This window comes from Ammospiza nelsoni, chromosome 3 (assembly GCF_027579445.1).
Source record: "Ammospiza nelsoni isolate bAmmNel1 chromosome 3, bAmmNel1.pri, whole genome shotgun sequence".
Lineage (NCBI taxonomy): Eukaryota > Metazoa > Chordata > Aves > Passeriformes > Passerellidae > Ammospiza > Ammospiza nelsoni.
The window spans coordinates 24,171,767-24,199,588 of NC_080635.1; the positions used below are offsets into that span (position 1 = coordinate 24,171,767).

General features: G+C 41.3%; 1 protein-coding gene across 5 annotated transcripts in view; it reads left to right on the forward strand.

Annotated features, from left to right (window-relative positions):
- The first annotated feature begins 17,162 nt into the window (after positions 1 to 17,162).
- UBR2 (ubiquitin protein ligase E3 component n-recognin 2) overlaps positions 17,163 to 27,822 on the forward strand; it is a 55,856-nt gene continuing 45,196 nt past the window's right edge. For all 5 annotated transcript variants that reach the window (XR_009418208.1, XR_009418209.1, XR_009418210.1 and 2 more), the window contains exons 1-4: positions 17,163 to 17,327; positions 22,419 to 22,678; positions 25,034 to 25,112; positions 26,462 to 26,575. Coding sequence is in view for 2 of the 5 variants with exons in the window: in XM_059469630.1 (XP_059325613.1) it covers positions 17,250 to 17,327; positions 22,419 to 22,678; positions 25,034 to 25,112; positions 26,462 to 26,575 (531 nt within the window). In the remaining 3 variants the exon portion in view is untranslated. The remainder of the gene's footprint in view (positions 17,328 to 22,418; positions 22,679 to 25,033; positions 25,113 to 26,461; positions 26,576 to 27,822) is intronic.

A 27,822-nucleotide genomic window follows, 5' to 3' on the forward strand; every position in this document is an offset into this window, starting at 1 on the left:
AATAATTTAACCTTTTATGAAATTGTTTTGATTTACAGTGTAGATTAGAGCAAGAGCGAAAAAGTATGATATCACCCCTTGGTTATTAAATTTCTTTGAACTATGCACAAATGTGAGAAAGTCTTGTTTTCTTCCTCGCCAGCTACTAATTTTCTGATTTTATTTTTACTTAACTGAAGAATAGCATTCCAATATTGTAAGTTCTCTGTGCTGAGCTATGCTAAATCTATGCTGAGTTTTGGATTCAATGGTTGGCTTGTTTGCTTGCTGGAGTCCTAAGTCATATAAACTATGATGAAAATAGAATTAAAACCACAACTCAAAATGTGCTTTGCCTCTGTTTGTTTTTTGTGTCTAGTCTGGAACCCAGAATAGCCCATATTACTTGTGATTTCCAAAATGACCTCTGAAAATAAGCAATGGAATTTAACAGTCCTTCTAGGTTTGTCTCAGCATCTCTACTTGTCCAGTTAATCAATACAAGCAAATCTCTGTTGAATCAGCTAGGTGTTATTTGATTTGCCTGAAACACAAGGGTTTGCGGTATAACTCAAAATAGAAGCAAATGTCTAATTTAAATTTCAACAAAGAAATTCAGTTTGTTAGGGCATGGTGCTAGTAAGGCCAAGATTGTGTGTTTGCTTCCAGTATGGGCCATTCACTTAAGAGCTGGACTTGATGATCCTTGTGGGTCCCTTCCAACCCAGAATATTCTGTGATTATCAAACAGCCTTCTGACATGCTATAAATTGGACCCATCTTACTCTGCCTTAACAAGTTTAGCTACACAAAACTCTTAGCTCAGGACAACATTTCCATCAATTTGTGTGGGCTGGCTATAGCCAGACTGCATTCTTTGTGTTTATCCTGCCAGTTATGAGTTGGTCTCCATCAAAAGCACAAAACCTTAATTTGTGTTCTCAGTTTTCCTGATCCTTCTTCTTCTAATCTTTAAAGGATTTGAGTATCAATCTTCCCACTTTTGAATAAAAAAAATCAGACTGTCGTTTACAGTATTCAACCTCAGAATAATTCTATGGGCTTGTCGTGATGCTGTTCAACAAGGATTTGGCAGGGATACCTGGCGAGCTGGGAGCTCTGGAGCCGGGGTGAGGTCCTGGCCGGCCCAGCCGCCCGCTTGCTGCTGTCAGAAGAGGGAGACCTTGCCCTCTCTTCCCTGCCCGCCCAGCGGGCTCAGCTCGCCAAGCCAGAGCACTATTCCCTGTCTGGGCTGAGTTCCTGCCATTTTGGGGAGCTGCCTGTTAGATCAGCCCGGGGAGTTGGGGGGCTGCGGGGTGAGGAGGGCCAGGGGAGCCCTGCAGCAGGTGGGCACGGTGGCTCCGCTGCCTCCAAACACCCGGCGCTTCCGAACAACACAAAAGCAGCAAATGTCTCACAGTAACTGCCATCCCTCTGTCAGAGCCTTGTCAGCAATTAATGCATTCTAATTTTTTTCTAAGCAGGGCCGTTTCAGAAATGAAAGCATTACAGACGTTTGGAAGTGACAGAGGTCTCTGATCATCCTCCTTGTTCGTTCCTTTCTGGCACAGAATTGCTGTGTCATTATTTTCCCAAATGCCTTAGTTTTTATTAGAATGTTCTGCCTTGAATTTGTAGGCTTTCCAAGAAAGACAATGCTGAAGAAAACAAATACTATGGCTGTGGTAGGAGGCAACATACTTTTGTTCAACAACTGGAGTCATTAAAATAAAACCACTTCAGACACAATCACATCTATGCAAGTATCTTACTGGTCAAAGTTGCAGCAGCCAAAATACAGATGTTCATCCAGTTTCTTGGTTTTAGATGCCTGTTCCCAGGTGGAATTTTGAATTGTGGATGATATCCTAAAAAAAAAAAAAATCAGACTGTAATTATCTGATTTCATTGAACAAGACTAATGACAGGCTTATATTAGTTTCAAGGGGGAGCTTTTGAGCCATAAATTGTACTGATGGATTTAGGTTTAAAAGCAACTTCAGTTTCAGAACATGACATTCGACATAATGTGGACTTTATATTTGTAATTGAGATTATGGCCTTATTTTCCAGAAAAATAAAAGCCATTATGGAAATTTCAAGAGATGACAAATCTGCCCTTTGGTACCTGTTCTTTTGGTGTAATTACTTATCCACCCTGTCATTAAATGTTTGACCTTGATTTTTCTTTTCAATTTGTGGGTTTCCCAGCATGAAGTTGCTGGTTCTTTCCCTTCTAAATCAGCTTAGTATCATGTGAATCTCTTGGATTTAGTCAGTCATTTGTCTCTTTCCTTTTAGATTTATAAGACACACTGGGGTCCTACAGGAGTGGCACAGGTAGAATAGTTTGAAAAAGCCAGTCGTGTGTTTTCTATGATAACATTCCCTGTGCATCAAAAGGGAAGTAGATACAGCTTCCACAACCTAAACACACACAGAAAAATACATTATTATTGGCAATGGGCTTGCCCAGAGAACAAATGCATCATTCCAGGTTGTCTCTGGAAACATTACCTCTGCTTTGTTTCAAAGTAATGTTAACAACACTGCTCTCACCTTGGTGCTCTTTTCTTTCACGTACCTTGGGGTGTGTGTAGTGTTTCTCCCTCTTAGGTCCTGTCACCAGGAAGCTCAGGACATGGAGAGCTTCCAGGATAAAATACCTTACCCACTTCAGTGTCACTTCTGACTGCATTCATTGCAAGTTTAAAAAATGGCCAAGGGTTGAAATGGAGCTAAATATTTTCCATAGAAATTAATAATTTCTATGAAATGAAATTATTCATTCTAGAAAATGAATAATTTTTAGTAGAAATGCATCAGGACCCCAGCTACTGCAAACTACCATGTACTTACTTCCCTTTGTCCACTTCTACCATCCAGGTGAGGAGCAGGCCTGTGTCAGAAGAGGAACATCCCAGCCTTGCTGGTCCAAGTTGGCTCTTGTCCAGTTAAGTGGCTGTTCTGATTCCAGATATGAGGCAAAGTCCTGGATTTCACTGGCAGCCTTATATGATCTCAGACCATACTGCTGCCATTTGAAAACTAATCCTGGAAGTAAGAATTTTTAATTTTATTTTTTTTCTTTCAGCCAGATTGGTTTGCTGATTGCAGAGCATAAGGAATGGTGCAGGAAATGTGCCAAGGAGGGGAGAGGATGAGAGCATGCTGCGTTCATTCAGACTGCCTGGTGAAAGCCCTGCTCACAGGGCCCCCTCACTACAAGAAAAAAACTGAGGTGCTGGAACATGTCCAGAGGAGGGCAACAGAGCTGGTGAGGAGTCTGAAGCACAAGTGTTATAAGCACTAATTGAGGGAACTGGGGTCATTTAACCTGGAGAAATGGAGTCTCAAGGGAGACCTCACTGCTGTCCACAGCTCCTGGAAAGGAGGCTCTAGCAGGGTGGAGGTTGGTCTCTTCACTCAATCAACAAGCAATGGAACTAGAAGAAATGGCCCCTAGTTGCATCAAGAGGTTTAGAATGGGTATTAGGAAAAAAATCTCTATGGAAAATGTAGTCAAGCATTGGAACAGGCTGCTCAGGGAAGTGGTGGAGTTACCATCCCTGGAGGGATTTAAAAGATGTGTGAGATGTGGTGCTAAGGGAAAGTGGTGGATTTGGTAGTATAAGGTTAATGATTGGACTCAATGATCCTAAGGGTCTTTTACAACCTGAATGATGCTATGAATCTTTTCATGAATGCTAAAACAAAAATGAATTGTGATGGCTAAGGTCCTGCTAGCCCCTATGCAAGTTACTGCCTCCAGCTCCATGGGTTTGCCTCCTGTTTGCACTCAACACTGACACTACTTCCCTGGTGAGCCAGATCACCTGCCAGTGCTGGCAGAAATGCCCTGTCATGTTTCCCACAGATAGCTTCACTGAGTCAGCCAGACAAGCAATAGAAAAGGAGGCAGGACTGTGTGCTCAAAAATGGGGTTTACAGCTACACCACTTGAAATTGTCTCTAATTGTCTCAAAGCCACAGCTGTTATCTCATCTGACAGATAAGATGCTCTCTAAGAAGGCTGGTCCAGGTAGTGGACAAAAGCAAAAGGAAAACTGAATCTGCACAGCTGTTTGCACTGCAGTCAGCTCTGGAAATCCACAAGCACTGGTTTTCTCTCAATGTCAACCTCAGGAATGTTTTAGCAAAGCTTAGAGTTGCCCATCTCTGAGTCAGACTCTGAGCTGTGGAGCTGCTCCTTCAGCACAACCTGCAGTAGCTGCTCAGCCCTGGGGCTCTGGCCCAGTGCTGGTGGAGCTGGGTGCTGCTGGATGAGGGATCCTCATGGCAGCTCTTGGTGGGACAAGGCTTTGGCCATTCTGCCTTTCCCTGCAGCTGGGCACACAGGAGATACAATGCCACTGCACAGGAATGCCCCGAAGCAAATGAAACCATGTAAAGTCTTTAGGAATATTTTGGTTAAGAAATTACAGACTGGCAAGTGAGAAATAGTGATGATTTAAAGACTTTTTTTTTTTTTTCAGTAACATTATTAGGGTTTTGCAACTGTATGTGAACCCTAGAGAGGAGAAAGAGCTAGAGACATTCTTGCTTCATTTGGTTTGTGCCAGTTCCCATTCCTCTTGGAAGAGTTGCTTATACTATTGTGCTGTCAGGAATAATCTGTGGGCATACACATGTGCACACAAGAGATACAGTGACATGGGCCATCTTGCAGGATCTTTTCCTAGTGAGCAATGCTCCAGTTTGTGTGGCTTTTTCACATGCCAGAAAAGAGGAAATGTTTTATTTTATACAATACACTGACATATGTATTTGTAAATTTACAAATTTGTTTAATATATACACATTACATAAATTAAATTACATATGTTTGCAAATTATGAATGCATAAACATATAAAACTGATGAATCTTTTTAAAACTAACATAAGTGAAAATATTTTTTTAATAATTTCCAGATTTTAAGTTGATGGCATGGTTTGAGCTATTCTTCACTTTAAAACCATTGACTGTGGATCTGAGTTGGGAATACAATCAGGGTAATACTATCTCCATTTTACAGATGGTTAAAGCAGGGAACAGAGGTGGTCCAGTGTCATCCAGGAATGTAGCTGCAGAGGTCAAGTATGAAAACAATTCTCCTAGGTCTTTGCACCTTGTTATGTCTTGATGAGTGACCAGAGTTGTTCAAGTAAATCTTATGCTCAATTTGAAATGTTTGGAGCTTTGGCTGACATGCAAGAAGATTTATCCCACTGGCTTTTAATGCACTCCCAGTGGTAACAGCTGAAAACTGCTCTATGAGAAGCACACCTTACTCTAAATCTGCTGCTGTTGTACTGTTGGAAAGAAATACATAGTCCTGTTTGCAGACAAGGATTCAATTAAATTACACTATTTAATTAAAATCGCCTTTACAGAGGCACCATAAACTTGAAATCCAGTGAAATCCAGTGAATGACAGATTTAAGGTACTGTTTCCTACTACTTTTGTTGAATGCCCCCAACAGTCTTTCTGCATTGTTTTATCTTGGCTTTAAAAATCTGTTATGTGGTAAAATTGATATATTAAAAAGAGGCTTTAGGATGGCTTGCTACAGAGAGCTGTATTAAATTCTAATGTGTTTGTAGAAGAAGAGAAATCCTACTTTTGAGTACAGAAGGAAAAATGAAGCTGATTACAATCAAAAGTTTTCTAAAGATAAAAGGTTATAGAAAAGACATCTGATGAGAGTAGAAGGAAGCCTAGAATATTACCTTTAAGTTAGAGTTAATCTAAATAACTTTCTGTAACAGAAGGATAATATCTAAATACAAATATGATTAAGTCACTGTGGTTCTCTATTGACCCATGCAATGTGTCTGAGTCCACACTGGCAACTGATATCAAAATTAAAGTTTTATTCCTTTTTCAGAATTTTGTCTGTCAGAAGTGGATGCAATATTGGCAATAGCACACTGCATATTGAGTGGAAGAGCACAGGGAGTCACCTGTGATCAGAACTATCCCTGTCATCCCATCACCTTACTTTCAGCCATTTCTGTTTTCTATTTCATATTCCTCAGACAGAAGCAAATCAGCAAATTTTGCTGATTTAATTCAAAACTGAATGTATCCTGTGTAGGTTTTGTTGAAGGAGTTTAAAACAGCCATTCACATCTTCTGCTCTGAACTTTCCTATTCAGAACTGTAACCTGAATTTTTATACAAGTCTTTTATAGTCATATATACCAGTTACTTCAAGCTCTCACTGTGTCTCACTTATTTGTTTCTTACATATGTGACAGTGGGCAGATATGCATTTAAACTGTATGGATACAGCTGTCAAGATTTAAAAATGCTATGAACTCACATGGCTAGACTAATATTGTATACCCAATATTTATACAGTATATTCTGTTTATAGTTATGTAGGGCACTTTACATCATCAGATAGAAATAAGCTGTACTGTTTCACAATTTTACAGTGATGGGAATGCACTTACAGTAGAAGACAAGCTCCTTTACATTTTTGTGTCACTGTTTTCCTTTGGTGGCCCCAAAACACTTGAAGAGGTGAGAGCTGCACAGAAGAACAGAAAGCAGAAAATGCAGTGAAATTATTGTACATCTGCAGTGAGACAGAACTGCAGGGAACCCCTATAAAGCAGGTTAACAAAATTAATAGTAGACAAAAACCAATTTGTTGTATAGCTGAGAAAGTTTTTCCAGTAGCAGCTGAAGGGCAGCAGATAACAAATCCAGGCAAATGTAAACATGCGAAGTCTTTCTGATGGACCAATTTTGCTTCTACAGATTCCATGACATTCAAATGGCCTGTGATTCTCCAAATTAGTATGTAAGTTTGGAAATTAAATAGGGGATCCCCAAAACAATCTCCTGTAGTGCTCCTGGTGCAAGCTTAGGTCTGTGAGACTGAAGTTCTCAGACTTTTGGGTCTCTTCTGTTGAGAAAAGAGGCAGTGGTGCAAATTAGGCATGAGATTTTTTTCATAGGTGAAAAAGAAGATACCTTCTTTTGGGTCACAAAAGTGTGGAATTTTCCTATAAAAGTCTCCAAAGTTTTCTTCTAGACATGGGTAGTATGAGCTGGTCCTCTCATATCTGAGAGCTCCCTGGGAACCCACCAACAATGACTGGATAACCTAGGGACCAGAAAGCTCATCTTTTAAGTCTGCAGTACCTACAGCATTGCCAGCTTCTAGAAAAGCTTGAAGAAATATGGGGAGGGAAAAGAGGTTTCTCAAATCAACTTTTGCTTTAGTTGATGTGTTGGTCTGCAGAATCCATTTCACTTTATTCAGAAATTCTAAAAACAACAAGGCACAGCTTACATTTGTGTATCTCTGGGTATATATTTTACAGCTTACGTGTCTTCTTATCATGCCAACACATCCTCTAAACTCCCTTGGGAGGACAAGTACAGCTCTGTGGGTGAGTCCCATGCCAGCTGACTGACTAATCTAGCAGCTACCAATAGCTGAAGATTGAGGCACTGATAATTCCTCTGCACCTCAGACAGGGGCAAAGGAGCTAATTATACTCTGATTGTCTATCAGTTGAGGAAATCCCCAGATGAGGAGTTGTGGGTGTATTTCACTTTTCATACACTACTTGAGTGATGCGCTGGGAACAGAAGAGGGCAAAAAATAAATTCAGCCCTAATTACTCATACTGAACTTGTGGCCTTCTTAAACTATGTTCAACTCAAGAAGCAAACCCAGGGTTGAGAGAGACTTCTTCCAGACTTCTTTTAAGAGTGCACCATTAGAGGCTGTTCTCACTGAAGTGTCTGCCAAAAACCTCTTGAGTCTGTGTTTAAGGAGCAGTCCTGCGTGGAGGTCCTTCCCTGGTGGTGTGCCACTGTTTTTCCCTTCCTATTAGAAGACTATCTAAAGATCTTGGACTTGTTCCACTCTTAAACTCCAAGCATCTTTATTGTCTATCTGTCCTTGCAACATGATAGGCCAGAAACTTTTACTGTCTGGCCTTTGTAAGCCTTGTTTCACAATCCGGGTAATATAGATCTCTCAGTTTCCCATTTCCACTTCTGTAATGTTTGTTATAATCAATTGTGTGTCTTGGGGTTCTTTTCTGCAGCTCCTGCCTATGCTTTGTGCAGTTTTTCATCTGATCTGCAATTGCTATCTATACTGTCAATCAGCTCATTTCTCTTTATTAGCAATAGATCCAGTCAGTTCTTATGTTTGCATACACTCTAGGATGGTAATGTTTTGTCTTGCCAGCAGACAGAGATTTTAAAGTTGTGATAATCTATATCTATATGCTTGTCTGAGGGATGTGAAAATAGTGTTATGAATGTTGCTTATGAAAACTGGGGTTTGCAACCTTCAGTTGTTTTACATACTGTAGCTGACTGTCCTCAAAGAAGTGACAAGCAGAACAGACAGCGTTGGCAAGCTCATCGTTCACATCTGATCCTAACTAACTAACCATGAAAATCCTCAGCATTTTCCCCCAGTTACCTCTTTGTAGATACCACTTTGAGGACAGTTTTATTTAAATCATTCTACACTTTCTTTGCTCCAATTTAAACTCTGATTAGACCTTATTTCCTCTTCCTAATTTTTTCTTCTACTGACCTTGCACTATGCATAAACATTCTTCATAGGGAAATTAGTGAGCTATTTGTTGTTAATTTTTTATGTCTTAGTTTTTGTGCCCAGTATATAATGATCCACTTACATCTCAACTTGCATGCTGTAACCTCCACTTTCGACTTCTCTTTCCTGCCAACAAAGCAAGTTTATTTTCTTATTGTGCCTGTCTCCTTCTGTGCCATGCTCTGCTCTGAGCTGGGGAGCGACAGGTAGGTTCTTCTGTCCCTCTCCCATTCTTGAGCCTTGAAGTAGAAGGATGCCAGCTTGCCCAAAAAGGGCTCTTGGCCAGTTTTTGAGTAAGTGTTTTGAAAACTAGTTAGGCAGTTTTCCCACTGTAGACAGGCTGGTGGAAGGACCATTAATTACTCACTGCAGGCTTAACTATGGGCAGAAAAAGGGGGCTTTTGTGCAATTGTCAAACCCTCCCCATTATTTCTACATGTTGGCTTTGTATTTAATAGGATTACATGGCTTCTTTGCTCTATATGCCAAAATGGATGGTTCCTTTCAGTAATAAAACAAAGCCAATAACCTGAAAGGAACCACGTCTCAAAAGCACAAACTTGACCTCTTAGTGACCTTGACATTTACAGACTAAAAAGAACTTTTCTTTGAACAGACAGAAGTCAGGGAGCCAGCAAGAACCAGGAGAAAATGGTTTTGTTGCTTTCTGATTACATTGTTTAAACCAACATACTACATGGTTTACAATACTTCATTACAATGTATTAGGGCCTGGAGGTGATTTAATGTCTGTTTATAACTGAGACTAATCTTGAAATAAACAAATGAATGTTTGGAAAATGGATGAAGCTGTTCTGCCGGAGACAGCGTTAAATGCGTCTCTGAAGAGTAAATCATGACTGTAGAGCACTTAAATGCTTTTTATTTCTACCTTCAGTTGTATTTCAGTAGTTTTATCTAACAAAATTAATCATGGTGCAGTAAAAAAATACCTAATTGGTTAAGACTGCCTAGCAGCCATACATTCTATAACAAATCCACAATTTAAAAGCTGTTTAGCCCTTTAAAATCGGGGGAAAAGATAAACTAGAATATGCTGTAGCATTATACGAGGCACCATGGTGATCTAAAATAAATCTGTTACAACCTGTTCTAATTTAAAATTGCTCCGTTGTGTGAATAAAGAGGAAAAGAAGAAGAGTTAGTTCACTTGTTCAGAGCATTTTCATATTCCCAGATAAATCTTTCATCCACGCTGCTTTTGCTTGTGGACTGTATGTTCCCATTTCCTTTGTGCATCCCCTGCATAACTGCACATAAATGTGGCTTCAGATGGAGTCAAGAACTCTTTCTCCAGAGATTCAGTATCAGCTGTGGTCTCCATCAGCCAAGAACCAGCACTGTCACCAAGTGTCACCATCGGATGCCCAGCTGCTCCCGACATTCAGAAGCTCCTCTGCAGTGCTGAGGCAGAGACCTTGCTACAGGAGGTTGCTCCAGTTTCTTCTCCCAAAGGATAACTGCAACACTCATCCTGCCATCCATCTCTGCGGGCAACTCCTTGGCCACTTCTCCCTGTCCTGCCTCTCCTACCACCCAAAGCCCCTATTCATGGCCCCCAGGCACTGCACAGCACATTTCTCTTCTTCTAACATCTGACTCATTTCAAAAATGCCTTGAATTTCCCGAAGTAACAGCCACTAAGCAGTTAACGCTTGATTTGAGATGGGGGAGAAATAAAAAAGTGAAGCCTCATGGCTGCTCCAGCCCCAGCACCCACCCACACCCTTCCGGCTGCAGGCTGGAGCGGCGGGAGCCGGGAGCGCGGGCTGGAGCGGCGGGAGCGGGGCGCTGCCGCAGCGCCGTGCCCGCGCCGCCTGCCGGCACCTGGAGCAGGGCAGGGAGAGCAGGGAGAGCCGGGCCCTTCCCTCGCCTCTCCTGCAGGAGCCGCCACGGCCGGCATGGCTCAGCAGGCTGCTTAACCGGCCTACCCCACCACATCCTACTCCGGGGCCCCGAGCTTTGACAGTGCACTCGCTTGCGCTGCAGAGGATGCTGAATACCGAGACTGCTCTTTCTTAGTGCAAAGGTTCCAAAGGTCTGGTCCTACGGCAGCACAGCATCAACAGTTGCACTTCAAACACTTCATATGGCTGACTGCCTCTCTGGCTACCTTCCTTCCTGTCACTCTGTTTGCCACGCAAACACAAGTGGCAGAAGTCTGAAGACTATTTGAGTTTGTTCAAACTTGAAAAGTAGTCAACCACGTGAAAAAAAGTCCCGTGAAGGGAAAGCTTGCAACATCAGCCTGTACATTCATTGGCATCACTAAGTGCAGGGAAACGACGTTAGCTATACAGAACAAATTTCAAGTGCTTCTTGCACATTCCTAGGTGTTAAAGCTGACCACCTCTGAGCCACAAACATAGACTTTCTTATTACCAGTTCACAGATCTCTTTGTATCCTAAAATCATAGAATGGTTGGGGTTGGAAGACACCTTAAAGATCATCTAGTTTGAAACCACCTGCTGTTAGCAGGGACACCTTCCTCTAGACCAGGTTGCTTAGAGTTCCATCCAACCTGGCCTTAAACACTTCCAGGGATGGGACATCCACAACTTCTCTGGGCAATCTGCTCCAGTGCCTCACTACTCTCACAATAAAGCATTTGTTCTTAATATATAATCTAAACCGACTCTCTATCAGTTTGAATCCATTCCCCCTTGTCCTGTCACTACAGGCTCTTGTAAAAAGTCTCTCTCCATCATTCTTGTAGTCTCCCTTCAGGTACTGGAAGGCCACAATTAGAGCACCCTGAAGCCTTCTCTTCTCCAGGCTGAACAATCCCAACTATCTCAGCATTCCCTCACAGGAGAGGTGCTCCATCCCTCGAATCTCAGCTGCCTCCTCTGGACTCTCTCCAACAGGTCCCTGTCCTTCCTGTGCTGGGGACCCCAGAGCTGGGCACAGCACTGCAGGAGGGTCTCACCAGAGGGGAGCAGAGGGGCAGAATCCCCTTCCTTGGCCTGCTGCCCAGGCTCCTTTTGATGTAGCCCAAAGCACATTTGGCTCTCTGGGCTGCCAGTGAACATTGCTGGGCCATGTCCAGCTTTTCATCCACCAGCACCCCCAAGTCCTCGGCAGGGCAGGGCAGGGCTCTTGATCTATTCATCCCCCAGCCTGTATTAACTGCTATGTCTAAATACACACTAGCAGTGTTCTGAATTTACAGTGAAAACAGATGAGATCAAGCACATTTTTGCATGTGCAGGTTTTTTTCCCCTTTGCTCCCATGTTAGTTTTTCCCCCTGTGCAATTCATTAGAGACTATTATCTTAGCTCCTGTTAAATCTCTTTTAGAGGTTGATGTTTTAACTCACCAGCTTGAGCTCTAGACTGCTGACACATTACGCTGCAGAAAGCAGTGAAATTATCATGGACTGAGTTGGCACTGTATTTTTTCCAAGGCACTGCGTGATGAAAATAAATCATGTTGTCCCCTTGACATGATCCACTAATGAAGATGCACATTCTCTTGCCCTGCCTCCTTACTGGATGTGAGAGCCCTTCCTCTGTCTTTTTTCTTCATTTCCACTGTGGAAGAAGCTTTCTAATTCTGCACATTGGTTTGCTTAGCAATATTGCTGTTGCCTAATGCAATAAAAATCAGTTATGTAACTGCCTTTGCTAGACTTGCAGAGAGCGTTCACCAGACGGGAACATGGCCACAGTATCTTTATGCTTTCATTATGCCTCCTATATTTGCTGTTATTATGCAATATGCTCTGCTTTCAGTATATTTTTAAAAATAATTTTCCTTGACATCATGTTTAGGATATTATACACTTATAATCTAAGCTCATGCAAAGACAGACCGGGGAAAAGAAATAAGCTTATTTGGATTTATTGCTAAAAGGGCTGATATTATAGCACTAGTGCCTCCAAGGAACAAAGAATCACCTACAGGTTGTCAGATAGTATTTTTAATACTCTAATTCTGAGCCAAATTCCTAAAATAACCTGTGTTTGCAGATTACCCTGTGCTCTTTTGTTCTGAATAATGTATTGCTTAGTGAACTATGTCTTATCAATCCACCAAGTACTGGGTGTCATTGTTCACCTCATTCACAATTCATCTTTTAATTAACATTATCACAGGAAAAATTCTATTTTGGTCAGCATAATTTGTCTTTGGAATTGGCAGTACAGAAATAAAAGAATTACCATCTGAATTTATCTGAAGACTATGAAGGAGATGATGACTACAAACCTACCTCATCTGGCACTGAAGAGGAAGGGAGGGAAACCATGTAAATGATAATGGCTTCAAAAATTGTATTTGCTATGTAAAAATCACTACTTTGGCCATTCAGTATCTACTAAGCAAACAGCTTCATCAAAATTACTGTTACTGAAAATACAAACCGGAATTCTACATTTAGACACATGGGTTTTTTTTTGGTGGAAAGAGTTGCTGACTTAGGGAAGATTTAGGAAATACAAATGTTGTTTTCAAAGTGTTGTTTTTATATATAGGTATGCAATACCAACTTCATGCAGCAAAATGCTGATCATTTGCTTTAATAGTTAAACCTCAAATTAAGTTGGAAGTGCATCACTGTTTTAGTGAACAGCCACAGAAGTGCCTTTAAAATGTTTTTTAGCTGTAACAGGAAACATTTCACAGAAAATTGAAACATTTCTGAATCTTTCTCACAAGACTCACCTTTCATAATGATTTCCAGAAAACTCCATTAAATAGCATGTTGTTTTTCTGAGTCTTCTTTATAGACATTTATCCCTGCAGTCTAGATATGCAGTATTTTTCTATTAACATTCAAATTAATACAGTGATGTCAAATAGACTGCATCTGAGGTACAGTGAACACACCAGCAAACCAGCTGCTTAAAAATTCCCTCCAACATCCCCTTACCTCTTGATTTCATCCATTTCTAGTTGCAATTGCAACAGGCCTTGAAGATGAACATGTTCAAGCAGCATTCAGCCAGGATAACAAGAATTATTGTATGCTGAGTCCTCTGGAGCATCCTCTGCTGGAGGTCCTTTCTCTTTCAAACCAGCTGAGCTTCAGCTTGGCTGCCATGGGTGAGTTCTGGTGCATCAAGAAGCAGTCTTCTAGTGGGTGTTTCCTTAGTACCTTCTAAAACAGATTTAAGAAAGGAACCATCAGTCTCCCCTGTGACAATTAATATTTCCTCAAGTATGCCTATTGTGCTGGTTTAGGATGGAGTTATTTTTCTTCCCAGTGGTTCTCTGGTATGGGGCTCTATTTTGGATTTGTGCTGAACACAGGGTTGATAATATGGAGGTGTTTTTTGTTATTGCTGAGAGGGGCTGACACAGCTTTCTGTGTAAGGTGGGAGTGCATGGGATGTTGGGAGGAGACAAAACTGGGACAGGTAACCCCAGCTGACCAAAGGGATATTCCAGACCATAGGACGTCATGCTCAGAGTATAAAATGGGGAACAGAAGGAAAAGGGAGGAACTTTTTGAGTGATGGTGTTTGTCTTTCCAAATTAATGCTACACATGATGAAGCCCTGCTTTCCTGGAGATGGTTGAACAGCTGCCTGCCCTTGGGAAGAAGTGAATTGATTCCTTGTTTTTATTTGTTTGTGAATGCAGCTTTTGCTTTACCCATTAAATTGTCTTTATCTCAAGCCACAAGTTTTCTACCTTTTACCCTCCCAATTCTTTCCCCAATCCTATTGGTTGGGGGGTAAGCAAGTGGCTCTGTGGTACTTGGTTTCTGGCTGGGGTTAAACCAGGGCACCTTTTTACATTGTGTTCTTAACGAACACAGCATTGATTGAAAAATACTCATTGAAGTTAATTGATCCCCAGTCAAACTAGCATTTAGGTTTTGGTTCCTTTTTTTTTTTTTCCTTTTTATTTTTAATGGCAGAGGCAAGCAGTTCTTGAACAGACAGGCTGGGAGATGAAAGAGGTATAGATGACATCTGCATCTTTCATGACCATGGTCTGTAGCATTCTATGGGCTGTCTTGTCTGTTGAAAGCATGGTGAGGCTCAGAAACACCTCAGCTAGAGCTGAGAAATGCCATGAAGGTTTACTATTAACCCTGCTGAAACATTAAATTGTCTCTATTTCTGTTTTTCAGCTTCTATCTGATAATAGACTTGGTAAGACTTAGACTTTTTGGCAGAAGATAAAGGCAGTCTCCTCAACTTAATTATTACTCTTGAATTTGAGTAGTGTCTTTGCTTATGAAGTAAATGGCACAGACCATTTATTATGGAAAATTCTTCCCAAAACTGTAAAAAGTAATACCCAGGAAGTTGTTATATTCATATTGAAATAATGGCTTTGTAGGGTCATTTCTGTTTGGATTGCCCACTTTGCTAGGTAAAATAAGATGCTTTTAAATTACTAAACTCCAGGATTTTTCTAACATTTTCTTCATACAGCCCAGAAAAGGAAACAGTTAAGTCATACATCTTTCCTTCACCCTCTGCTATTTTCCAAAGAAGATTCATGTTCTGTATTCCTTAGGCATTCACAGTGCATGAATGAGAAATAGTGTGGGCTTTACTGATCTTCTGAGGAATATATAATTATTTTCTGTGTTTTAAGAACAATTACTTAAGAAGTGGCAAAGGAGATAAAAATAAGTACAGTAAAATATGTACCCTGCATATAGGAAAGGTACATACAAAAGAAATTTATGTGTATTCTTGGGAAATTCGATATGTAAATTATTAATTGAGAGAAGAATGAGGAGAAGGGAGAGAAAAGGAGATAAAAAAAGGAAGAAGCAACCATGCATCCTCACTATGAGAATGGTTACAAAGTTTTAAGGAATATAAGATGTGAAGTAGCACTCACTCTCAATGCACAGCTTTGCTGTAATTTAGCACTGTTTGGCAAAGGCAACCTTTTAAGGTGCCTTCAGCTAGTACTGCAGGCAGTTATGACTTGGTCTGCCTTTCCTACCTGTTTATTCCCCTCCCATGCATTGTCTAGCTTTGGAAGTGTAAATTCTCCAGAGCAGAGATTTCCTCAGCAGGATTTGCTAGGTTAGGGCCCTGCTGGGTGGGTCCTTATCTCAGCCATGAAGGCTGATAGGATGTGCAAGGTAGAAATAGTACTCAGTTTGTGCTTCTGTCCATGCAGCAGTTGCCAGCAAGTGAAGGAAGGTGTGTTTTTAACCCTCAGCATCCTCAGGTGCCCCGTGGCTGCCCGCAAGGTCAGACACGTCTGCTTGGTTTGGGCCCAGCTGTAATTACAGAGGTGCAAGGCAAGCCCATGGGTACAGCAGTGGTACAACAGGTTTGCAGAAAGGCCTCGCAAGATGCTGAGCCTGTATGTGCTGAAAAGGAGTTATGGAGGATGATTGTCTGCTGGGTTTTGTGGTGGTGGCTTGTTTTTTGAGAGGCAGACTGGCCTCCCCACTTGAATGAGCAAGCCCCACCTCAGTTTGGGTCGCCCCCTGGAAGCTGAGCAACAGAATTTATGGTTTCTGCTATTTAGTAACACTTGTTTTAAAGCCATAGATGCTGCATTCATTTTTTATAAACCAGCTCATAATTTACTGGTTTATTTTCTTTCCACCTGCATGAAATGTCAGAGGCTTCCAGGGAGCCCTCACTGCCCCCTGGTAGCGCTGACAAGGGCACTTCAGCTGATGGGGCACCCAGTTTTGCCAGCCACACTGGAGATGTCCCCAGTCTCCAGTCACTTGGCACTGGGAGAGACTAGTGAACAACAAGCTGGTGGTGCTGCTGTTCAACAAGCTGTCCATGAGCCAGCAGCGTCCTTGTGGCCAAGGCAGCCGACAGAATCCTGGGATGCATTAGGAGAGCATTGCCAGCAGGTCAGGGGAGGTGACCCTGCCCCCTATTCAGCTCTGGTGAAGCCTCATCTGGAGTGCTGTGTCCAGTTCTGGGCTCCTCAGTACAAAAGAGATACGGAGCTTCTGCAGCAGATCCAGCGGAGGGCAGTGAGGATGACTGAGACTGGGGGATCTCTCTTATGAGGAAAGGCTGAGGGAGCTGGGCCTGTTCAGCCTCAAGAAGAGATGACTAAGAGATGCCCTCACCAATGTCTACCAGAATGTGAAGGGAGGGTGTCAAGAGGATGGCGCTGGGCTCTTCTCAGCGCTGCTGAGCAATAGGACAAGAGGCAAGGGGTAGAAAGTGATGCACAGAACTTTCACCTGAACTTGAGAAATAACTTCTTTACAGTGCAGTGACTGAGCACTGGAACGGATTGCTCAGAGAGATTTTGGAGTCTCCCTCACTGGAGATACTCAAGAACTGTCTGAAAGAAAACCTGTGCCGTGTGCTGCGGGATGACCCTGCTTGAGCAGGGAAGCTGGATCAGATGTGGTTCCTTCCAGCCTGACCCATCCCGTGATCCTGTGATTCCGTGAGGCGAGAAGGGCAGGCGGCCCGCGGAGGCGGCCGGGGGCAGGTACGGACTGCCGGCCTGGCCCCGCAGCTCCCGGTCCTCCCCCAGGACCGTGTACGCGGCATGGAGCGCCGTGTGTCGGCCGGGCGGCGCCGCGGAAGGACTGCAGCCCCCAGAACGCGGCGCGGCGGGCGGTGACGTGCGGGAGGCGGGGCGGAAGTGTGTGTTCCCCGGGCTGGGCGGCCGCCCGGGCCCCGTTCCGGCTGTCCCGGCCTCGGCCTCGGCGGCGCGGGGCAGGGGGCAGGAGGAGGCAGAAGATGGCGGCGGACCTGGAGACGGAGGTGCAGGCCATTGACAAGAGCCTGCTGGAGTGCTCCGCCGAGGAGATCGCCGTGGTGAGGCGGCGGGCCTGGCGCGGGGAGGGAGTGGAGTGGGGGGCTCGGAGGCCGTGGCGGGCACCGGCCTGGGGAGCCGTTCCGAGGCCGAGGCGAGGCCGCTCCGCGGGGCCAGCGAGCTCTCCCGGAGGGGGTGTCCCTGCCGGGGCTGGCTCTGAGGGCACCCCCGGCCGGCAGCCGTGTCCCGCCGTGGCCTCGGCGCGCTGTTGTCGCCAGCGTCGCTGTTGCAGCAGCCGCGGTCCATGGCAGCGAGCAGCCAGCTTTTCCTGTTGTGCCGGCTGGCGCAGGTGGCTCCTTGGAAGCCGCCTGGACGTGGCCATCCCCTGCCGGGGGCGGCCGGGCATCGCGCCCCTTCCTTGAGTGCTTCCTGAAGTTAATTTCCTCCGCCTCTGCTGCCCCTTCGCCTCGCTCTGCCGGCAATCGCGCCTAGACCTGAGGAGATGCCCCCTCCCTATTCATTTAGGTGGATGGCTGACCCCAATACGCTTTTCAGTGTTAAAGTGCTATTACAGGATTCTTCCTTCCTCCCCACTACTTAAGATGCGGTTCTGGAAAAGCTTACAGGAGTTAATCTTAGGATTAATAGAATGGGGTGTTTCTAGAGGAAATATTAGTAAAAGCAGTGTAGCATTTGAAGAAGTCTACTTCTGTTTATATACTTCTCCTGTTCTTACAAAGAGTAGTTGAAAGAGGAATGTAGTTTCGAGGGTAAAGCCTTAGGAGGAAGTTTTGTTTCTGACATAAATGTTTGACTTGGGCATTTGAGGAACTGGGTGTGTGTGTTAAATTTTTGAGACTGCTCACGTGCATATGAGTAGGATAAAACCTTGAAGAGCTGTCTGTGTGTGTCTCAATGGGAATTACATTGGCTGTTTCCAAATGTAAATAAAACACTGTTATAATTCAGATTATCCTCAGATTATGCTTGTGTATCTTCAGTGCAGACAAAGGTATGATTAGATGGGCAGATGTGCCCAGTTAGCTATATGCTAGCTAGTTAACTCCAGGATTAGTCTTGCTTCTTCTCTACAGCAAACCAAATAATTCCATCAAACATTTATAAAGTAGTTCAAATTGAGCCCAAATTACCTTGTCTGTGTGAATAGCAGATGTTTTTTTTTAGGTCACACTGTAGGTAAACTCAAGGCATTCATGCACCCAGGGGAATGCATTTAGGAATTTGCTGTGGGTAGCAGTGCCAGCTTAAATGTAGTAAATTCTATCTCATTTTTATTTGTCACCTGCAGAAGCTCCAATTCTGAAATCTGTAATTCAAATCTAGTGTGGTTTTTCTGCCTCCTTTGCTGATAGCATTACTTTGCTGATAGCCCAGTATTAACAAATCAAATACCACCCCAAGGCAGTAGTTGCTGCACTTAAGGCTTCAGTTTGTCAATTTAATGATAAATTTCCAAAGAACAAAAATAATAAAAATAATTTATTTTTAACATAACATGAGCCTACATGCAAGTATTTTTTTGTGTAGCTAAAAACCCCATAAGTTGTACCTTTTAGCTTTTGAAACAGACAAGTGAGTTATTTTATGGTTTATTAGTATTCTACATTTTTTTCTCCTGGTATCTCTTACTTAGATGGGGATTTAATATAAACCCTGATGAACCCTGAGGTATTTACTTATGTAAGGTGTTGTTTGATCAATACTTTGCACTTTTTTTTTTCTCCAGGGCAGTTAAAGTTGTTGCAGGAGAGTAAGTGTGAAGAGGGAGGAAGTGAAGAGGAGTACACTTCCCTTTTTAATAAAAATCCTCTCTTGGGAGAGTAGAATATTAGCTTGTCTTGCGTGTGATTTCAGGTTAGAAGAAAGACAAATACTAACTGAAACCTTGCCTAAATGCAGAATGCTTTTATGAAAGAACAAATTCCAGAGTTTTGAGTTGTTTTTCTGGAGTTCAGTGCTCCCCAGGTGGCGATTTAGAGAGGCAGTGCAGCCTGTGTGTGCCTATGTATATATTTCTATTAACAGTCTCACTTGCACAACAGACCTGTGAGCTGCTTTCCTGGCAGCTCCTAGAGTCACATCTGTTTCCTTGTCCTAGTAGCCTGGATTTCCTTCTGATATTATTTCATCCAGGACCTGATTTTCAAAACTGTATGTGCAGCTATGTGTATAGGACTGGCTCCACAACCAGATTTAAGTGTGGTGACGTTCATCATTGCCACACCTAACTCTCAGACAGCTACTCCCAGGGTTTTTGGGATGGGAAAGCCATTTACTCGAGGAACAAGAATTTTCTCTGCTTGGGTATTTGTCTGAGCTTGTAGTGTAGCTAGTAAGCACTGTGTGTTTTCTGGGTAGAAATTAGTAATATACTGCTGAATTAAAAGACTGATGTTAAAGATATTTTACTGAAAAATTCCTGCAATTTAATAACTAGCATATGCTATAGAAAATAATGCAAAAACAAGCTTAATAAATAGAAATCATGGAGAAGATTAGGTCACTGCCACTGTGATTGAGTTGGTGCCTGGCAGTAGTAGCAATTTGGCAAAACTGATGAAAGAAGAGGAAAAGATTAATTAATTGGTGGGAAAAATTAAATTCTTGTTTAAAACTTTACTTTTTAATTATTTTTTTCCTATGGTATTCCCTGAGTTGTGGTGGGAATGGTGAGATAATCTGTAGATTTCTAGACTCTTGACTATGGCTTTTTGGCAACCTCTTTCCATGGACTTCCTTGGGGAAAAACTGGGCTTTTACCATGAGAGCTAAATGAGTATAGGAAGATTTAGTCAAACTGAGGAAAAGAGAAGTGAAGAAAGCACCCTGATGAATTAGGGTTTTTTAAAATACCAAATTCTACTTCAGAAAAACATATCTAATAAATGAAACTTCTTCAATATATTTAAAAAAAGGCTAAAATGCAGCCAGTCTGCACAGATGCTCAACTGACTGAATGTCTGTATCCCAAGGAACTTACTACAACTTTGTTATCTCAAACATAAGTTCTTTAGAGTAAGTTATAAATAATTCAGAGTAAATCAAGCTCTAATATTTGATCACCAAGCCCGTTTATTTTGGCATAATTAATTCTGCATTTTCATGTACAGTTTTAGGTTGATTTTGAACTCTTTTTTTGGAAGCTGCCAGGCGGTATCTGGTTGTCACATTTACAATGAGAAATGGCATGCTGAGGCTGTTTATGTAACACAAGATTTAATCAGTGGTCACTTGCAGTATCTGCTTGCTCCCATTTGTTCCTTATAAAAACCTTGCAGTCTTAACTTACACTTCAAACCTTTCTAAATTTGTTATCTACAAGGCAGAAATAAAACAAATGTTGTCCTCAAGTATTTTTTTATTCTGTGTGTATATACCGGGAGAAAAAAAATCAAAACTAGGAAAAGCTGTGAGTTTTTAAGTGGTTTAGGGCAGCTCAGTGGTTTGATGCCTTTTAAAAAGGGCCAACATTGTTTTTTACAATTGATTGACTAGGAGAATTGTAGTGAGTTGACCTTGGCTGGGTGTCAAATACCCACCAAAGCTGCTCTCTCACTCCCCTCCCCAGCTGGAGAGGGGAGAAAATACAACACAAGGCTTGTGCTGGAGATAAGGAGCAGGAAAGGTCACTCACCAGCTACTGCCATTGGCAAAACAGACTCGACTAGGGGAACAATTAATTTTGTTTTTCTCACCAATCAAATCAGAGTAGGGTAATGAGAGACAAAGCCAAACCTTAAAAACACCTTCCCCCCATCATTCTCTTCTTCCCTGGATCAAGCACACTCGTGTTTTCCCTTCCTCCTCCCCTGAGCAGCACAGGTGGATGCAGAATGGGGCGTGTGGTCAGTTCCTCATGTTGTCCCTGCACTCCTTCCTCACATCCTTTGCTCCAGTGTGGGGTCCCTCCCATGGGGACAGTCCTCCATGAACTTTTCCAGTGTCAGTCCTTCCCATGGGCTGCAGTTGCTCATGAACTGCAGTTCCTCATGAACTGCTCCTGCCTGGGTCTCTCACAGGGAGTGCAGTCCTTGAGGAACAGGCTGCCCTGTGTGGGTTCCTTGTGGTGTCACCAGTTCTGCCAGCAGACCTGCTCCAGCTTGGGCTCCTCTCTCCTGGGTTCACAGGTCCTGCCAGGAGCCAGCTCCAGCCTTGGCTTCCTACTGTGGAGTCACAGCCTCTGGGCCACAGCCAGCTGCTCTGTCTAGCATGGGATCCCCCATGGGCTGCAGGTGGATCTCTGCTCTGGTGTCAGGAGCACCTCCTGCCCCTCCTTCTGCATTGATTTTGGGGTCTGCAGAGCTGTTATTCTCCCATATTCTTTCTTACATCTCCCAGCTGCTCTTTTTGTCCTTTTAAATATGCTATTCCCTGTTAAATCTGTTACCCAGGAGTTCTGCTGCTCTCTCTGATGGGCTTAGCTTTGGCCAGCTGTGGGTCCTTCTTGGAGCCATCTGGTGTTGGCTCTCTCAGACAGGGAGAAGCTTCTGGCAGCTTTAATAGTAGCCAGCCTGTAGCCCCCTTGCTACCAAAGCATTGCCTCACAAACCCAGTGCAAGAATTCATGGATCTAGCATCACACTTTAACTGAGCAATTCAGATGAGTTATTTTGGTTGAAGGAGAAACTAAACCTCCATTTTCACAGGTGATTTGTTGAAATTAAATGAGAAAGGGACTGTTACCTAATGCTGTGTTTGCTTTTATCCATGTACTTTTTGTCTCTGTTCCTTGCCAACTCCAGGCTCCCGCTGATCCTCTGTGTCCCAAGCTGGCAGCATCTGTCTGCACTCCAGAGAAATGTGACCAACACAGTCTAGGCTGTATCCTAAAAATCACTGCAAACATTTTACTGGTCATTCATCCTGGAGGAAAATTTTAGTGACTTTTTTCTCTTAAATGTTCTATATGTCAAAAGGATAAAATGTGTCAGCAAGGAAACAAATTCTTCCTTTTCTAACGTCTGTCTTTTGTGATCATTTAGATTTAACACTTAAAAGGAAGCATGGCTTTCTAGTTTTGCAATGACATTTTAGATATTTTGTGTAGAAATAAAATAACCTATAGGGCTAGAACTGTGTTTGATGTGTTTATTAATGAAGAATTTGTGTTCTCATTTTTTCTATTACAAAAGAAATGGCTGCAAGCAAATGACCTTCAAAAAGAAGTGTACCAGCATCTGGCCTATTATGTACCAAAAATTTACTGCAGGGGTCCCAACCCTGCCCCTCAGAGAGAAGACATGCTGGCACAACACGTTTTGCTGGGACCAATGGAATGGTATCTTTGTGGTGAAGATCCTGCATTTGGTTTTCCAAAGCTTGAGCAAGCAAACAAACCTTCCCATCTCTGTGGCCGTGTCTTTAAAGTGGGAGAGCCTACGTATTCTTGCAGGTAGTTCAACTTGACATTGTGAAGTATTTATGATTTGTGTAGTCATGGAACATTTTGCAATAAGAATATACTGTCCTAATGAAAAGTTAATAATCAAAATATATTTTTAAAGTAACCTTGCAGTCTTTCATGGCAAGTGGGATTGGGGAAGATTAACACTACAGGTACATAAATGGAAAAATATTAATTGCTATAATGTAGAGTGTTTTCTGTACAAAAGAAATGCAAGATTAAGTAAGAAAGAATTTGGGGTCATCTTTCAGGGTGATTTAAGGGGATTCATCAGCAGTAAGTGGACAAGTGTATGTGTGTGCATTTTGGGTGTTAGTGTTGATTTTGTCTTTTAGACCTCTTTCCATGACTTGCTAAACCAATCTGTCAGATGCTTAAAACAAGCACATCAGCTTCTAGCTCCTTCCCTACCTCTATCTCTAGATCTCTCTAAAAATACTTTTCCTTGAAAGACAGCAGGAAGTTCCTAACCAATTACAAGTATTTAAAATAATCTTCAGTTTTAAGCCATTGTATTACTAGCTGTAGGTTCATTTTCATCTTCTATTTTCTGAACTGTTTGTAGTTTAAAGTTTTGTTTGTATCACAAATTCCTGTAATTTTTGTGTGGTTTCTACCACTCACTGGGACACTTGAACACTTGGTGAGGTGACATGGGGACAGAATGTCTCTCTAATTTCAAGGGTTTATTTGTCTGGGTTTCCATCCCCTTTGTTTACAAGGAGAGAATGATAGTGGAAGAATTTTTCTTTCTAGTGCTCTCCTCTTCTAGAAACATAATACCTTACTGGCCTTTGGGTCTGGAAATGCTTTGAGACCTCTTTATAGTGAGAGAGATAAGATTAAACTGGTGGGTAATTCAGATACATACTGAGTTGTTGGTCTTGAAAAAGCAAGTGTGTTCAGAAGAAAACTACAGAATTCCCAACATTTTCACTGCTCCATGTGAACAGTATTTGATTATTAACATACTGAGTATAGAGTCCCTCTCTTTTTTTTTGTTGATCAGGAAACATCTGATTCCTGCTGTGTGCTAATTTTCTTTAACTTATGGCTGTTAATGAAGAATAGTGAGAGTTTAAATTAAGCTTTTGTGGAATACAGCAAAGAATTATTTTCCAAGTCCACGTTAAAAAGCAGTGGATTTTCTGTGCAGTTGTACAACTTTCAGGTCTGCTTCTGCTTTATGTATAGGCACAGTTACTTGTCTGAGAAATTACTTGACAAATGGTACTGAATTTGTAAGTATACTGCCACAAGTTTAGAGCTCTGAGGAATCAACATTCTATATTGTAGAACTGATCTACCAAATCTTGCATGCATGTTGTTGCATTAAATGATTGCTTGTTTGTTTATTTTAATCTAAAAAAAATAATGCCATGGACATAAACTATTCTAAAAGAGAAGAGTATTGTGTAATTTTGCTTTGACATTTTTTACCTTTAGTGGCTCCTCTGGAGAAAACACATGTGCATAGTAAGTCATGGTTGCCATCATTTACTTTGATTAAATGAAATTAAGAGAATTTTTGATCATGAAATTTCATGTGATCTCTAGTGTTTTCTTTTAAACAAAATAAGTTGTTTCTGTAATAACCATCATCATAAGACGGACATTCTCTTGCTATTTATTTTTACATTGTAAAACCCACCTGCCTTAATCTTGAGGTGCCTTGAAGTCAGTTGCATTACATGAGTTCATGTATTTTCAGTGTTTTTCAGGGAGACAGTTAAATATCATGCTTAATTGTCTCATTTGGTTTAGCCCATTCTACTAGAAATATTCCTTCTGTCTAATACAGGAGTGTTTGTAGACAAGACCTTATTATGGTCTCTTAGCTCCTGGTTGAGAAAATTGTGTCCTTGCAGCTCATCAGTGAGCTTGTAGGGCTGAACTTGGAGGCAGAGGTTTGATTTAGTCTGTTGTTTGCAATCTTTCTTCCAGTGTTCACTGAAAAATATCTTCTCTGATTGCTGGAGATCATTAATGCTGGTGCTCTGTGCTGGAGAGAACTTACTTGGGTTTATTCTGGGTTATGTAATTCATCTGTTTACTTGCCTGTGTACTTGTCTCACCTCTTGAAGACAATGTCTCTATTACCCAAACTAGACATACTACCCACACAGTATTTTAAAGGCTTTTCTGTTATGAGAACAGATTTTTTTTCCTATTTAATTTGTTTACCCTCTTTAAAGCCGTCTCTTTCCTCTTTCAGAGTAATATATACATTAGTTTGAAGGTTTATATTGGTGATATTTGAAAATTGTCTGTTGTAAAATGTGTTAAGGCAAAAGCAAGTGTTTAATGGTTTTTTTTTTTCCTTTCTGTTGTTGCTGTTCTCAGAGACTGTGCAGTTGACCCAACTTGTGTGCTGTGCATGGAATGCTTTCTTGGAAGCATTCACAGAGAGCACCGATACAGGGTTAGTGATCCTGTGGGATAATAGCATGGTTATTAGTCATTTTGTGTGTGTGTGAAACAGTTTCAAGTTTGAGAATGTATACAGACTTTCCAAATGCTGAATGAACACAAAGTTCTGAATGTCTGCAGTAATCCTATGTGAACTTGAGTGTTTTGGTCTGAGTGTAACTTCTGGAAGTTAACACTTTAAAATATTGAGCAGTTAAAATTTATGTGCAACAAATGTCTGTTATTTTTAATGCATGCCCTTTAGTGAATTTTACAGGTTTAGACTTGGGTTTTTAATTGTTCTGACTTTTGTGTTTGACTTTTTAAAAGCTGTTGAAAAACGTTTATTAAAAAGCCACTTCTATGTAAAGCTTAAACATGAAGTTAAAATAGAAAACAAAAACTGTAAATACTGTTTATTTTAGTAATATACTGTTATTAGTAGAACAGATTAGTTTAAAAACAAAGCCAAGAAAATGTTGGTGTGTTTTTAAATAAGTTAAGTGAAAACTACCAGTGCAGCCTTTCTGTAAATCTGTTTTTTGCAATACTGCACTGTAATGTAAATGTAAATCTGTTCACTGTATGGTAACATTGAGTGCTAGGATTCAGGAAAACACTCCAAGCACAACAACTTTTATCAAAAAACCCTGCCAAATTTGTTGGTATCAGCTTACTTCTTGTACATAGGTTTTTACTTTTTGAGCCTATTGAATCAACAAGTCTAGGTAACATCCAAAAGTGTAAGCAAATGTTCTTTCAAATGTCCATCTAGTTTTGTTGATACTGTAAGATGTGCCTGTATGTATAGAATATATCAAGTATGCCAAAGATAGGTGAAAAAATTCTTCTATGCATTAGTTAATAGATGTGATTCACAAAAGAAGTATTATTATGCTTATTAACTTGAGGTAGTCTTTAAAATAGATTTTATTAAAACAGTGTAAATATACCATTAAAATTTTCCAATTTTTTTCTATGCTTACGTATGTGAAAAGTTTAAGTCTCTCAATTCCTTTTGTCATAAAGCATATCTTTCATTCACTATATAATAGTGCCATGTGAAATGATTTAGCTTTGTAGATTAAAAATGGAAGAATTTGGCATAGTATATGCCATGGCAATTATTAGATTCAGAAAATCTGAAAACTTCAGGTGGGGTAGAATGGAGGTGTTTGAAGGTATTTTGTTGTTCAGGGTTTTTTCTTTTGACATAGGCACCCTGATGAGGTAGACAAGCTTTTAGCTGTTGGGTGTTGTGATACTGTTTTTGTAGTACAGCTGCAGCTGCTCATTTCTTAATGTGCATATAGGATATGTATGCATATTCACATGAACTGCTTTGTTTTTAAATAATTTTAGATGACAACATCAGGTGGGGGAGGTTTCTGTGACTGTGGTGATACAGAAGCTTGGAAGGAAGGTCCTTACTGTCAGAAGCATGAACTTAACTCTTCAGAAACTGCAGAAGAAGAGGTAATTACATTTGAGGCATCATGTTTTTAAACACTGTTAACTGTTTATATATGTGTGTATATGTAAATTGTTCACTTGAGGTTATTTTTAGTCTGCATGAAAGGGTGTAGAACTTTATTAGTAATATTTGAAGCACAGTGTTAGACAAAAATTATGTATCTTAAAAAGTTCCTTAAAATGCTTGATACTTAAAGGCTTCATTTTGTATGTTCTGGGTCACCTCTGCAGTTTTAGTTCTATTTCTTTGTGTTTCTGTATATTCTGAGAAGTCAAGGGATTCTGCCACAGACAAACCCCCTCCCAAAAAAAAAAAACCCAAACCAAACAAAAAAAAAAAAAAAAAAAAAAAAAAAAAACAAAACAAACCCAAAAAACCCCAAAAAAACCAAAAAAAACCCCAAAAAAACCCCAAAAAAACCCCAAAAAAACCCCAAAAACTCTATGTAATCATGTGCACCAAGAAGCCAAATTCAGCTGTCTGTGCACTGTGCAACAAATATTCTGATTCTTACTAAAGGGAAGTGCACAGATTTTTAAAAATCAAAGTACCTTGCTGTCACAGGAAAGTCATAATGGAGATGTAAGGCAGAGGTCTCTAAAAGAGCTTGTTTGGTATGGAGAAGGTAAATAGAGAACACATCTTCACCACAGAATCAGAGCATAGCAACTTGGACATATTAAATGCAAAAGGACATGCCACACCTTACAGGAAGAACTCAAACTGTTGGACTAACCACTGCAAAACACTATTGTTTAAAGTTTATACATGTTTGAAAGGAAGTTTAACATGGTTGTGGAAGGAAAGATTACCAATGGCCATTTGAAATTGTAAGTACCATCTTTGGTGTGGGAGGTGTTAGTGTCTTAAGTTACTGGAGACTAGAGAAGCATTCTGTCTTCTGCTTATAATCTTCTTATCTGTTATTACATCTCAGGAATGAGTGTGGCTTATTGGGCTTCTGACCTGGCCACTCACATCTGTTCTTACATGGTATAACTTCTGTGAGATTTTTTTTAAAAGGGAACATCTAAAGCAAGCATTGGTAATTTTGCTGATCTGATGGTTTAAGTGAAGCAACTGTAATAGTATTTTCAGTGACAGTGGTCTCTCTAAAATCTGTTGCCACTCTCTCAGCCCTAAGACTCTAGCCCTGTTGCTGGGCTCACCACTTGGTCTACGTGCCAGTTTACATTAGTCAGCAGCCTTAGGAAACTCTTGTTCTGAAATCTTGGGTGGACTGCTACTT